The 15,000-nt window shown below is 42.0% G+C and overlaps 1 protein-coding gene across 5 annotated transcripts in view; it reads left to right on the forward strand.

The window, feature by feature from the left end:
• LOC110516173 (regulator of G-protein signaling 12) overlaps positions 1-15,000 on the forward strand; it is a 119,043-nt gene that overhangs the window by 74,114 nt on the left and 29,929 nt on the right. For all 5 annotated transcript variants that reach the window (XM_036934128.1, XM_036934127.1, XM_036934130.1 and 2 more), the window contains one exon: positions 3,602-3,623. In XM_036934128.1, coding sequence (XP_036790023.1) covers positions 3,602-3,623 — 22 coding nt within the window. The remainder of the gene's footprint in view (positions 1-3,601; positions 3,624-15,000) is intronic.

Raw genomic sequence — 15,000 nt, forward strand, 5'->3', positions numbered from 1 at the left:
TTAGGTCCAACTGTATAATACCACTCAGACCAGAACATTAGGTCCAACTGTATAATACCACTCAGACCAGAACATGTTTCCTGTTAGGTCCAACTGTATAACACCACTCAGACCAGAACATTAGGTCCAACTGTATAACACCACCCAGACCAGAACATGTTTCCTGTTAGGTCCAACTGTATAATACCACTCAGACCAGAACATTAGGTCCAACTGTATAACACCACTCAGACCAGAACATTAGGTCCAACTGTATAACACCACTCAGACCAGAACATTAGGTCCAACTGTATAATACCACTCAGACCAGAACATTAGGTCCAACTGTATAATACCACTCAGACCAGAACATTAGGTCCAACTGTATAATACCACTCAGACCAGAACATTAGGTCCAACTGTATAACACCACTCAGACCAGAACATTAGGTCCAACTGTATAATACCACTCAGACCAGAACATTAGGTCCAACTGTATAATACCACTCAGACCAGAACATGTTTCCTGTTAGGTCCAACTGTATAACACCACTCAGACCAGAACATTAGGTCCAACTGTATAACACCACTCAGACCAGAACATTAGGTCCAACTGTATAATACCACTCAGACCAGAACATTTTTCCTGTTAGGTCCAACTGTATAATACCACTCAGACCAGAACATGTTTCCTGTTAGGTCCAACTGTATAACACCACTCAGACCAGAACATGTTTCCTGTTAGGTCCAACTGTATAATACCACTCAGACCAGAACATTAGGTCCAACTGTATAATACCACTCAGACCAGAACATTAGGTCCAACTGTATAACACCACTCAGACCAGAACATTAGGTCCAACTGTATAATACCACTCAGACCAGAACATGTTTCCTGTCAGGTCCAACTGTATAACACCACTCAGACCAGAACATTAGGTCCAACTGTATAATACCACCCAGACCAGAACATGTTTCCTGTTAGGTCCAACTGTATAATACCACTCAGACCAGAACATGTTTCCTGTCAGGTCCAACTGTATAATACCACCAAGACCAGAACAGGTTTCTTGTTAGGTCCAACTATATAACACCACTCAGACCAGAACATTAGGTCCAACTGTATAATACCACCCAGACCAGAACATGTTTCCTGTCAGGTCCAACTGTATAATACCACTCAGACCAGAACATGTTTCCTGTTAGGTCCAACTGTATAACACCACCCAGACCAGAACATGTTTCCTGTTAGGTCCAACTGTATAACACCACTCAGACCAGAACATGGTTAATAAAAAGTGAGGGAAGAAGACACATGGAAGGAGAGAGAGAGAATAAAGTGAGGGAAGAAGACACATGGAAGGAGAGAGAGAGAATAAAGTGAGGGAAGAAGACACATGGAAGGAGAGCTAGAGAGAGAGAATAAAGTGAGGGAAGAAGACACATGGAAGGAGAGAGAGAGAATAAAGTGAGGGAAGAAGACACATGGAAGGAGAGCTAGAGAGAGAGAATAAAGTGAGGGAAGAAGACACATGGAAGGGAGAGAGAGAGAGAGAATAAAGTGAGGGAAGAAGACACATGGAAGGGAGAGAGAGAATAAAGTGAGGGAAGAAGACACATGGAAGGGAGAGAGAGAATAAAGTGAGGGAAGAAGACACATGGAAGGAGAGAGAGAGAGAATAAAGTGAGGGAAGAAGACACATGAAAGGGAGAGAGAGAGAGAATAAAGTGAGGGAAGAAGACACATGGAAGGGAGAGAGAGAGAGAATAAAGTGAGGAAAGAAGACACATGGAAGGGAGAGAGAGAGATAATAAAGTGAGTGAAGAAGACACATGGAAGGGAGAGGGATAGAGAATAAAGTGAGGGAAGAAGACACATGGAAGGAGAGTTAGAGAGAGAGAATAAAGTGAGGGAAGAAGACACATGGAAGGGAGAGAGAGAATAAAGTGAGGGAAGAAGACACATGGAAGGGAGAGAGAGAGAGAATAAAGTGAGTGAAGAAGACACATGGAAGGGAGAGAGAGAGAGAATAAAGTGAGGGAAGAAGACACATGGAAGGGAGAGAGAGAGAATAAAGTGAGTGAAGAAGACACATGGAAGGGAGAGAGAGAATAAAGTGAGTGAAGAAGACACATGGAAGGGAGAGAGAGAGAATAAAGTGAGGGAAGAAGACACATGGAAGGGAGAGATAGAGAGAGAGCCGGGGAAAGAAGAGAAGGGACAAGGGGCCAAACCTCTGGAACCACAGATGAATGTCTGGGATCAGACTGGAGGGAAGAGGGGGAGGGGGCTGGACACATGTGGAAACCACATTATGAGAATGCAAACCATCTATACTCAAGCATACTCTAACACAAACCCACACATATCCATGCGCTTGTGTGTGTGTGTGTGTGTGTGTGTGTGTGTGTGTGTGTGTGTGTGTGTGTGTGTGTGTGTGTGTGTGTGTGTGTGTGTGTGTGTGTGTGTGTGTGTGTGTGTGTGTGTGTGTGTGTGTGTGTGTGAGTATATCGTTAAGTCCTCAGCTACCCGTGGTCTTTTGCCAACTGTATTTTTCCACCAGATCTCTCTGGCTGGTTTTACAGTAAACATCACAGGCACGAGCAAGACAGAGATGGTATAGATTATAGCTGAGAACTCACGCTCTCCTCCACTAAATCTCCTCTCTCCTTTCGCTTTAATTTTGCCATCTCTCTCTGAGCTCTCTCTCTCCTCTCTTCTCGTTCCCCTCCCTCTCCCCTCCATCTCTCCTCGTTCCCCTCCCTCTCTCCTCGTTTCCCTCCATCTCTCCTCGTTCCCCTCCATCTCTCCTCTCTCCTCTCTCCTCGTTCCCCTCCATCTCTCCCCTCCCTCTCTCTTCTCTCCTCGTTCTCCTCCTTCTCTCGCCTCATTCCCCTCCCTCTCTCCTCGTTCCCCTCCATATCTCCTCTCTCCTCGTTCCCCTCCCTCTCTCCTCGTTCTCCCTCCCTCCCTATCTCCTCTCTCCTCGTTCCCCTCCCTCTCTCCTCGTTCTCCCTCCCTCCCTATCTCCTCTCTCCTCTTTCCCTTCCCTCTCTCCTCAATCCCCTCTCTCTCTCTCTCTCTCTCTCATCGTTCCCCTCCATCTCTCCTCTCTCCGTTGGTTCTCATAGTGGTTAAAGTCATTCAGGTTATATAGGATGAGTCACTGATCTGATCCTACTGCATGTCTAAACACACCACAAACAAACTCACCTGCACAAACACACACACACACACACACACACACACACACACACACACACACCACACACCTTTATTAGTGTCTGCGTGTGTGTGTGTGTGTTTGTTGATGTCTGTTAATGTGTGTTTGTTGATGAGAACACAGTCTTACCCATGTCTCTCTGTATTTTCTCTGTGTGTGTGTGTGTGTGTATGTGTGTGTGTGTGTGTGTGTGTGTGTGTGTGTGTGTGTGTGTGTGTGTGTGTGTGTGTGTGTGTTGATGTCTGTTAATGTGTGTGTGTGTGTTGATGTCTGTTAATGTGTGTGTTGATGAGAACACAGTCTTACCCATGTCTCTCTGTGTGTGTGTGTTGATGTCTGTTAATGTGTGTGTGTTGATGAGAACACAGTCTTACCCATATCTCTGTATTTTCTTACAGTCTGCTGTGGTCTCTGATGGAGGTGAGTACAAAACTATCACTTTATACAGTCTATTTACTCTATATCTATGTCCATATTATACTCTCTATTTGCTCTATATCTATGTCCTTATTATACTGTCTATTTACTCTATATCTATGTCCATATTATACAGTCTATTTACTCTATATCTATGTCCATATTATACAGTCTATTTGCTCTATATGTCCATATTATACACTCTATTTACTCTATATCTATGTCCTTATTATAGTATATTTACTCTATATCTATGTCCTTATTATACTGCCTATTTACTCTATATCTATGTCCTTATTATAGTCTATTTACTCTATATCTATGTCCTTATTATACTGTCTATTTACTCTATATCTATGTCCTTATTATAGTCTATTTACTCTATATCTATGTCCTTATTATACTGTATATTTACTCTATATCTATGTCCTTATTATAGTCTATTTACTCTATATCTATGTCCTTATTATACTGTCTATTTACTCTATATCTATGTCCATATTATACAGTCTATTTACTCTATATCTATGTCCTTATTATACTGTCTATTTACTCTATATCTATGTCCATATTATACTGTCTATATCTATGTCCTTATTATACTGTCTATTTACTCTATATCTATGTCCATATTATACAGTCTATTTACTCTATATCTATGTCCTTATTATACTGTCTATTTACTCTATATCTATGTCCATATTATACTGTCTATTTACTCTATATCTATGTCCTTATTATACTGTCTATTTACTCTATGTCCTTATTATACTGTCTATTTACTCTATATCTATGTCCTTATTATACAGTCTATTTACTCTATATCTATGTCCTTATTATACAGTCTATTTACTCTATATCTATGTCCTTATTATACTGTATATTACACTATATCTATGTCCATATTATACTGTCTATTTACTCTATATCTATGTCCTTATTATACAGTCTATTTACTCTATATCTATGTCCTTATTATACTGTCTATTTACTCTATATCTATGTTCTTATTATACAGTCTATTTACTCTATATCTATGTCCTTATTATACTGTCTATTTACTCTATATCTATGTCCATATTATACTGTCTATTTACTCTATATCTATGTCCATATTGTACAGTCTATTTACTCTATATCTATGTCCTTATTATACAGTCTATTTACTCTATATCTATGTCCTTATTATACTGTCTATTTACTCTATATCTATGTCCTTATTATACTGTCTATTTACTCTATATCTATGTCCATATTATACTGTCTATTTACTCTATATCTATGTCCTTATTATAGTCTATTTACTCTATATCTATGTCCATATTATACAGTCTATTTACTCTATATCTATGTCCATATTATACAGTCTATTTACTCTATATCTATGTCCTAGGTCTTCCATTTGAAGTTGTTGCCACATCTTTTAAAGCATGGTGTTTTAATTATGTTGTGGGTGTTCAAGACGAGACTGTCTATAAAGCCATTTTTACATCAGCCGATATCTCAAAGTGCTGTACAGAAACCCAGCCTAAAACCCCAAACAGCAAGCAATGCAGGTGTAGAAGCTGGCTAGGAAGAACGCCCTAGAAAGGCCAAAACCTAGGAAGAAACCTAGAGAGGAACCAGGCTATGTGGGATGGCCAGTCCTCTTCTGGCTGTGCCGGGTGGAGATTATAACAGAACATGGCCAAGATGTTCAAATGTTCATAAATGACCAGCAGGGTCAAATAATAATAATCACAGTGGTTGTGGAGGGTGCAACAGGTCAGCACCTCAGGAGTAAATGTCAGTGTCTTTTCTCATGCCGAGCATTCAGAGGTCGAGACAGCAGGTGTGGTAGAGAGAGAGAGAGAGAGAGAGTAATTTTCATTACAATGGAGCAATAGCCTCTCGATTTAGGCCACATTTAGTCCTCTCTCTCTCTCTCTCTGTGTGTGTGTGTGTGTGTGTGTGTGTGTGTGTGTGTGTTTATGTTTGCTGTGCGGGTACATGTGTCGTTGGAAAGGGAGTGTAGAATTCCTCAACCTGCTGTAAAAGTGCTGCTGTGAAATGTCTTGCTAGGTCGGTTATTTGAATCAGTCCGCCCTACTGCCCTCTTCTCCGCTATCCATTTCAGACGTCCCAATTAGCATGTGATAGCGTTAGCATAGCTTAGCATAGCTAAAGGCTTGCAAATCCATTAGCATGTGCTAACGTTAGCATAGTTTTTTACAAAGGGGATGCTATGCATTAGCATGTGCTAACGTTAGCATAGCTTTGTACAAAGGGGATGCTATGCATTAGCATGTGCTAACGTTAGCATAGCTTTTTACAAAGGGGATGCTATGCATTAGCATGTGCTAACGCCAGTAGCACAGTGTTCACATAGGGCTGCGTTAGCATTATGTGCTAAAGTTATATCGTAGCGCTTGTCGAGTCGGCGTTAGATCCCCCTTTGGTTGAACGCGTAACAGTGGCACCGTTGGGAGAGGCTAGATGGCCACGCTGAAGAGGACAACAGTGTGTGTGTGTGTGTGTGTGTTGATGTGAGAGAATGTTCGTCGGCAGGTTGTAAAACTCTTTCTCATTAGCTTTGCCTATTAGCCTGAGGGGAAACTGCTCTGTGGCTTTATTCAAATGACAACAGCCCGGACCCCAACCACAACAGGAAGTCAACAGACCTATACCTATATACACCATGGTTAGATGTGTGTGTCCAGTAGTCGACTTCCTCCTCCTAGCTCCTCATTAAAACGGTATGTTCCTTTGACCCTGTTGCGTCTGTGTTTGTGTGTGTGTGTGGTGTGTGTGTCCAGTAGTCCGACTTCCTCCTCCTAGCTCCTCATTAAAACGGTATGTTCCTGTGACCCTGTTGTGTGTGTGTGTGTGTGTGTGTGTGTGTGTCCAGTAGTCCGACTTCCTCTTCCTAGCTCCTCATTAAAACGGTATGTTCCTGTGACCCTGTTGTGTGTGTGTGTGTGTGTGTGTGTGTGTCCAGTAGTCAACTTCCTCCTCCTAGCTCCTCATTAAAACGGTATGTTCCTGTGACCCTGTTGTGTGTGTGTGTGTGTGTGTGTGTGTGTGTGTGTGTGTGTGTGTGTGTGTGTGTGTGTGTGTGTTCTACCCGACGTCTATGGTTCCATTCTCCTCCGTAGCGTTAAATTATTCACAAAGTCCTGTGAGTGTTACGTCTGTATCCTTTTACCCCATGAGAGGCCTGCAGGTGTAGGTGTGTCTGTGTGTGTGTCTGTGTGTGTGTGTGTGTGTGTGTGTGAGACACTGCTCTCCCCTCTCTTTCACTGAGCTGGATCATTGTCGTCAACAACTCTGTCTCTCCTTCCCATCATTCTCTCTCTTTCATTCTGTCATTGTGTCTCGTGTTGTGATGCGGTACAGTGGTCAGGTCTCTCTGGGGAGCTCTCTCTGTCTCTCTATCTCTCTGTCTCTCTCTCTCTCTCTCTCTGTCTCTCTCTGTCTCTCTATCTCTCTGTCTCTCTGTCTCTCTGTCTCTCTCTCTCTCTCTCTCAATTCAATTCAAGGGGCTTTATTGGCATGAGAAACATGTGTTAACATTGCCAAAGCAAGTGAGGTAGATATTATACAAAAGTGAAATAAACAATACAAATGAACAGTAAACATTACACATACAGAAGTTTCAAAACAATAAAGACATTACAAATGTCATATTATACCGAGATATATATATATATATATATATATATATATATATATATATATATATATATATATATATATATATATATATATATATATACAGTGTTGTAACAATGTACAAATGGTTAAAGTACACAAGGGACTCTCTCTGGGCAGTTCTCTCTCTCTTCTCTCTGTCTCTCTGTCTCTCTCTCTCTCTCTCTCTCTCTCTCTCTCTCTCTCTCTCTCTCTCTCTCTCTCTCTCTCTCTCTCTCTCTCTCTCTCTCGCTCGTGTGATGGTGAGTGGGTTGAGTGTGAGACGTCAGGTGGAAGGAGCAGTAGAGCAGTCTCAGTCTCACAACCTGTTTTATTACCAACAAGCTTCAGTTTGGTCCTTCCCGCTTCCTGTATGTAAAATAGCATTTGAGGATCAACTTGGTGTCAGATTACGGAGGGAACTTTTTGTTTACTCCCAGGGACTCTGGTCTTTCCTCCTTGGGTGACTGTCTAGATGAGAACGACTTAACACCTGACTGAATTCAGTCTGAGTCATTGTCAGGCAACTACTGAGGAAGCTGTTGACAACGTCCTTGATGGGGGGACTCACTCTGGTTCTTTCCTGTCTAGATGAGAACAACTAAAACTTGACTGAATTCAGTCTGAGTCATTGTCAGGCAACTACTGAGGAAGCTGTTGACAACGTCCTTGATGGGGGGACTCACTATGGTTCTTTCTCATTGGATGACTTACGGATTGAATTAGGCCCGTCGCTCCCCCAGGGAGGCCATCGACGACGACGACTCCTCTCCGATCTGTTCTGGGTTTGCCTTCTCGGTCGTTGGATGACTGAGAACGGATTAAATCGGTGTCGGATTAACGTATCGGAGGGACCGGACGGCATCATTCCCAGGGACCGGATCTGGGACCGAGAGGCCAGGAGTTTGAGACACAGTGGTGTAACAATAGTGTATGGATGGAGTAAGAGTCGAGAATGGATGGAGGGAACTGGCTCCCCCTGAGGATGAGGTACCTGCCTCGTTGGCATCACACCGGCTCCTACCAGCTATACCCAGGTAACACAGTAGTGGTACCATCTTTATCCAGACAGTAGTGGTACCAACTATATCACTATATCCAGACAGTAGTGGTACCATCTATATCACTATATCCAGACAATAGTGGTACCAGCTATATCACTATATCCAGACAGTAGTGGTACCAGCTATATCACTATACCCAGACAGTAGTGGTACCAGCTATATCACTATATCCAGACAGCAGTGGTACCATCTATATCCAGACAGTAGTGGTACCAGCTATATCACTATATCCAGACAGTAGTGGTACCAGCTATATCACTATATCCAGACAGTAGTGGTACCATCTATATCACTATATCCAGACAGTTGTGGTACCAGCTATATCACTATACCCAGACAGTAGTGGTACCAGCTATATCCAGACAGTAGTGGTACCAGCTATATCACTATATCCAGACAGTAGTGGTACCATCTATATCACTATATCCAGACAGTAATGGTACCATCTATATCACTATATCCAGACAGTAGTGGTACCAGCTATATCCAGACAGTAGTGGTACCAGCTATATCACTATATCCAGACAGTAGTGGTACCATCTATATCACTATATCCAGACAGTAGTGGTACCATCTATATCACTATATCCAGACAGTAGTGGTACCAGCTATATCCAGACAGTAGTGGTACCAGCTATATCACTATATCCAGACAGTAGTGGTACCATCTATATCACTATATCCAGACAGTAGTGGTACCAGCTATATCACTATATCCAGACAGTAGTGGTACCATCTATATCACTATATCCAGACAGTAGTGGTACCAGGTATATCACTATATCCAGACAGTAGTGGTACCATCTATATCACTATATCCAGACAGTAGTGGTACCATCTATATCACTATATCCAGACAGTTGTGGTACCAGCTATATCACTATACCCAGACAGTAGTGGTACCAGCTATATCCAGACAGTAGTGGTACCAGCTATATCACTATATCCAGACAGTAGTGGTACCAGCTATATCCAGACAGTTGTGGTACCAGCTATATCACTATATCCAGACAGTAGTGGTACCAGCTATATCACTATATCCAGACAGCAGTGGTACCATCTATATCCAGACAGTAGTGGTACCAGCTATATCACTATATCCAGACAGTAGTGGTACCAGCTATATCCAGACAGTAGTGGTACCAGCTATATCACTATATCCAGACAGTAGTGGTACCATCTATATCACTATATCCAGACAGTAGTGGTACCAGCTATATCCAGACAGCAGTGGTACCAGCTATATCACTACATCCAGACAGTAGTGGTACCATCTATATCCAGACAGTTGTGGTACCAGCTATATCACTATACCCAGACAGTAGTGGTACCAGCTATATCACTATATCCAGACAGTAGTGGTACCAGCTATATCACTATATCCAGACAGTAGTGGTACCAGCTATATCCAGACAGTAGTGGTACCAGCTATATCACTATATCCAGACAGTAGTGGTACCAGCTATATCACTATATCCAGACAGTAGTGGTACCAGCTATATCACTATATCCAGACAGTAGTGGTACCAGCTATATCACTATATCCAGACAGTAGTGGTACCAGCTATATCACTATATCCAGACAGTAGTGGTACCAACTATATCCAGACAGCAGTGGTACCATCTATATCCAGACAGTAGTGGTACCATCTATATCACTATATCCAGACAGTAGTGGTACCAGCTATATCACTATATCCAGACAGTAGTGGTACCATCTATATCACTATATCCAGACAGTAGTGGTACCAGCTATATCACTATATCCAGACAGTAGTGGTACCATCTATATCACTATATCCAGACAGTAGTGGTACCATCTATATCACTATATCCAGACAGTTGTGGTACCAGCTATATCACTATACCCAGACAGTAGTGGTACCAGCTATATCCAGACAGTAGTGGTACCAGCTATATCACTATATCCAGACAGTAGTGGTACCAGCTATATCCAGACAGTTGTGGTACCAGCTATATCACTATATCCAGACAGTAGTGGTACCAACTATATCCAGACAGCAGTGGTACCATCTATATCCAGACAGTAGTGGTACCATCTATATCACTATATCCAGACAGTAGTGGTACCAGCTATATCACTATATCCAGACAGTAGTGGTACCATCTATATCACTATATCCAGACAGTAGTGGTACCAGCTATATCACTATATCCAGACAGTAGTGGTACCATCTATATCACTATATCCAGACAGTAGTGGTACCATCTATATCACTATATCCAGACAGTTGTGGTACCAGCTATATCACTATACCCAGACAGTAGTGGTACCAGCTATATCCAGACAGTAGTGGTACCAGCTATATCACTATATCCAGACAGTAGTGGTACCAGCTATATCCAGACAGTTGTGGTACCAGCTATATCACTATATCCAGACAGTAGTGGTACCAGCTATATCACTATATCCAGACAGCAGTGGTACCATCTATATCCAGACAGTAGTGGTACCAGCTATATCACTATATCCAGACAGTAGTGGTACCAGCTATATCCAGACAGTAGTGGTACCAGCTATATCACTATATCCAGACAGTAGTGGTACCATCTATATCACTATATCCAGACAGTAGTGGTACCAGCTATATCACTATATCCAGACAGCAGTGGTACCAGCTATATCACTACATCCAGACAGTAGTGGTACCATCTATATCCAGACAGTTGTGGTACCAGCTATATCACTATACCCAGACAGTAGTGGTACCAGCTATATCACTATATCCAGACAGTAGTGGTACCAGCTATATCACTATATCCAGACAGTAGTGGTACCAGCTATATCCAGACAGTAGTGGTACCAGCTATATCACTATATCCAGACAGTAGTGGTACCAGCTATATCACTATATCCAGACAGTAGTGGTACCAGCTATATCACTATATCCAGACAGTAGTGGTACCAGCTATATCACTATATCCAGACAGTAGTGGTACCAGCTATATCACTATATCCAGACAGTAGTGGTACCAACTATATCCAGACAGCAGTGGTACCATCTATATCCAGACAGTAGTGGTACCATCTATATCACTATATCCAGACAGTAGTGGTACCAGCTATATCACTATATCCAGACAGTAGTGGTACCAGCTATATCCAGACAGTAGTGGTACCAGCTATATCCAGACAGTAGTGGTACCAGCTATATCCAGACAGTAGTGGTACCAGCTATACCACTATATCCAGACAGCAGTGGTACCATCTATATCCAGACAGTAGTGGTACCAGCTATATCACTATATCCAGACAGTAGTGGTACCAGCTATATCACTATATCCAGACAGTAGTGGTACCATCTATATCCAGACAGTAGTGGTACCAGCTATATCACTATATCCAGACAGTAGTGGTACCATCTATACCACTATATCCAGACAGTAGTGGTACCATCTATATCACTATATCCAGACAGTAGTGGTACCAGCTATATCACTATATCCAGACAGCAGTGGTACCATCTATATCACTATATCCAGACAGTAGTGGTACAATCTATATCACTATATCCAGACAGTAGTGGTACCATCTATATCACTATATCTAGACAGTAGTGGTACCAGCTATATCACTATATCCAGACAATAGTGGTACCAGCTATATCCAGACAGTAGTGGTACCAGCTATATCACTATATCCAGACAGTAGTGGTACCAGCTATACCACTATATCCAGACAATAGTGGTACCAGCTATATCCAGACAGTAGTGGTACCAGCTATATCACTATATCCAGACAGTAGTGGTACCATCTATATCACTATATCTAGACAGTAGTGGTACCAGCTATACCACTATATCCAGACAGTAGTGGTACCAGCTATATCACTATATCCAGACAATAGTGGTACCAGCTATATCCAGACAGTAGTGGTACCAGCTATATCCAGACAGTAGTGGTACCAGCTATATCACTATATCCAGACAATAGTGGTACCAGCTATATCCAGACAGTAGTGGTACCAGCTATATCACTATATCCAGACAATAGTGGTACCAGCTATATCCAGACAGTAGTGGTACCAGCTATATCACTATATCCAGACAGTAGTGGTACCAGCTATACCACTATATCCAGACAGTAGTGGTACCAGCTATATCACTATATCCAGACAATAGTGGTACCAGCTATATCACTATATCCAGACAGTAGTGGTACCAGCTATATCACTATATCCAGACAGTAGTGGTACCATCTATATCACTATATCCAGACAATAGTGGTACCAGCTATATCACTATATCCAGACAGTAGTGGTACCAGCTATATCACTATATCCAGACAGTAGTGGTACCAGCTATATCCAGACAGTAGTGGTACCAGCTATATCACTATATCCAGACAGTAGTGGTACCATCTATACCACTATATCCAGACAGTAGTGGTACCATCTATATCACTATATCCAGACAGTAGTGGTACCAGCTATATCACTATATCCAGACAGCAGTGGTACCATCTATATCACTATATCCAGACAGTAGTGGTACCATCTATATCACTATATCCAGACAGTAGTGGTACCATCTATATCACTATATCCAGACAGTAGTGGTACCAGCTATATCACTATATCCAGACAGTAGTGGTACCAGCTATATCACTATATCCAGACAGTAGTGGTACCTGCTATATCACTATATCCAGACAGTAGTGGTACCAGCTATATCACTATATCCAGACAGTAGTGGTACCAGCTATATCACTATACCCAGACAGTAGTGGTACCATCTATATCACTATATCCAGACAGTAGTGGTACCAGCTATATCACTATATCCAGACAGTAGTGGTACCAGCTATATCACTATATCCAGACAGTAGTGGTACCAGCTATATCCAGACAGTAGTGGTACCAGCTATATCACTATATCCAGACAGTAGTGGTACCAGCTATATCACTATATCCAGACAGTAGTGGTACCAGCTATATCACTATATCCAGACAGTAGTGGTACCAGCTATATCACTATACCCAGACAGTAGTGGTACCATCTATATCCAGACAGTAGTGGTACCAGCTATATCACTCTATCCAGACAGTAGTGGTACCAGCTATATCCAGACAGTAGTGGTACCAGCTATATCACTATATCCAGACAGCAGTGGTACCATCTATATCCAGACAGTAGTGGTACCAGCTATATCACTATATCCAGACAGCAGTGGTACCATCTATATCCAGACAGTAGTGGTACCAGCTATATCACTATATCCAGACAGCAGTGGTACCATCTATATCCAGACAGTAGTGGTACCAGCTATATCACTATATCCAGACAGTAGTGGTACCAGCTATATCCAGACAGTAGTGGTACCAGCTATATCACTATATCCAGACAGTAGTGGTACCAGCTATATCACTATACCCAGACGGTAGTGGTACCATCTATATCACTATATCCAGACAGTAGTGGTACCAGCTATATCACTATATCCAGACAGTAGTGGTACCATCTATATCACTATATCCAGACAGTAGTGGTACCATCTATATCACTATATCCAGACAGTAGTGGTACCAGCTATATCACTATACCCAGACAGTAGTGGTACCATCTATATCACTATATCCAGACAGTAGTGGTACCAGCTATATCACTATATCCAGACAGTAGTGGTACCAGCTATATCACTATATCCAGACAGTAGTGGTACCAGCTATATCACTATATCCAGACAGTAGTGGTACCAGCTATATCACTATATCCAGACAGCAGTGGTACCATCTATATCACTATATCCAGACAGTAGTGGTACCAGCTATATCACTATATCCAGACAGTAGTGGTACCAGCTATATCACTATATCCAGACAGCAGTGGTACCATCTATATCACTATATCCAGACAGTAGTGGTACCAGCTATATCACTATATCCAGACAGTAGTGGTACCAGCTATATCACTATATCCAGACAGTAGTGGTACCATCTATATCCAGACAGTAGTGGTACCAGCTATATCACTATATCCAGACAGTAGTGGTACCAGCTATATCCAGACAGTAGTGGTACCAGCTATATCACTATATCCAGACAGTAGTGGTACCAGCTATATCACTATATCCAGACAGTAGTGGTACCAGCTATATCACTATATCCAGACAGTAGTGGTACCAGCTATATCACTATATCCAGACAGTAGTGGTACCAGCTATATCCAGACAGTAGTGGTACCAGCTATATCACTATATCCAGACAGTAGTGGTACCATCTATATCACTATATCCAGACAGTAGTGGTACCAGCTATATCACTATATCCAGACAGTAGTGGTACCAGCTATATCACTATATCCAGACAGTAGTGGTACCAGCTATATCACTATATCCAGACAGTAGTGGTACCAGCTATATCACTATATCCAGACAGTAGTGGTACCATCTATATCCAGACAGTAGTGGTACCAGCTATATCACTATATCCAGACAGTAGTGGTACCAGCTATATCCAGACAGTAGTGGTACCAGCTATATCACTATATCCAGACAGTAGTGGTACCAGCTATATCACTATATCCAGACAGTAGTGGTACCAGCTATATCACTATATCCAGACAGTAGTGGTACCAGCTATATCACTATATCCAGACAGTAGTGGTACCAGCTATATCCAGACAGT

This window comes from Oncorhynchus mykiss, chromosome 10 (assembly GCF_013265735.2).
Source record: "Oncorhynchus mykiss isolate Arlee chromosome 10, USDA_OmykA_1.1, whole genome shotgun sequence".
NCBI lineage: Eukaryota > Metazoa > Chordata > Actinopteri > Salmoniformes > Salmonidae > Oncorhynchus > Oncorhynchus mykiss.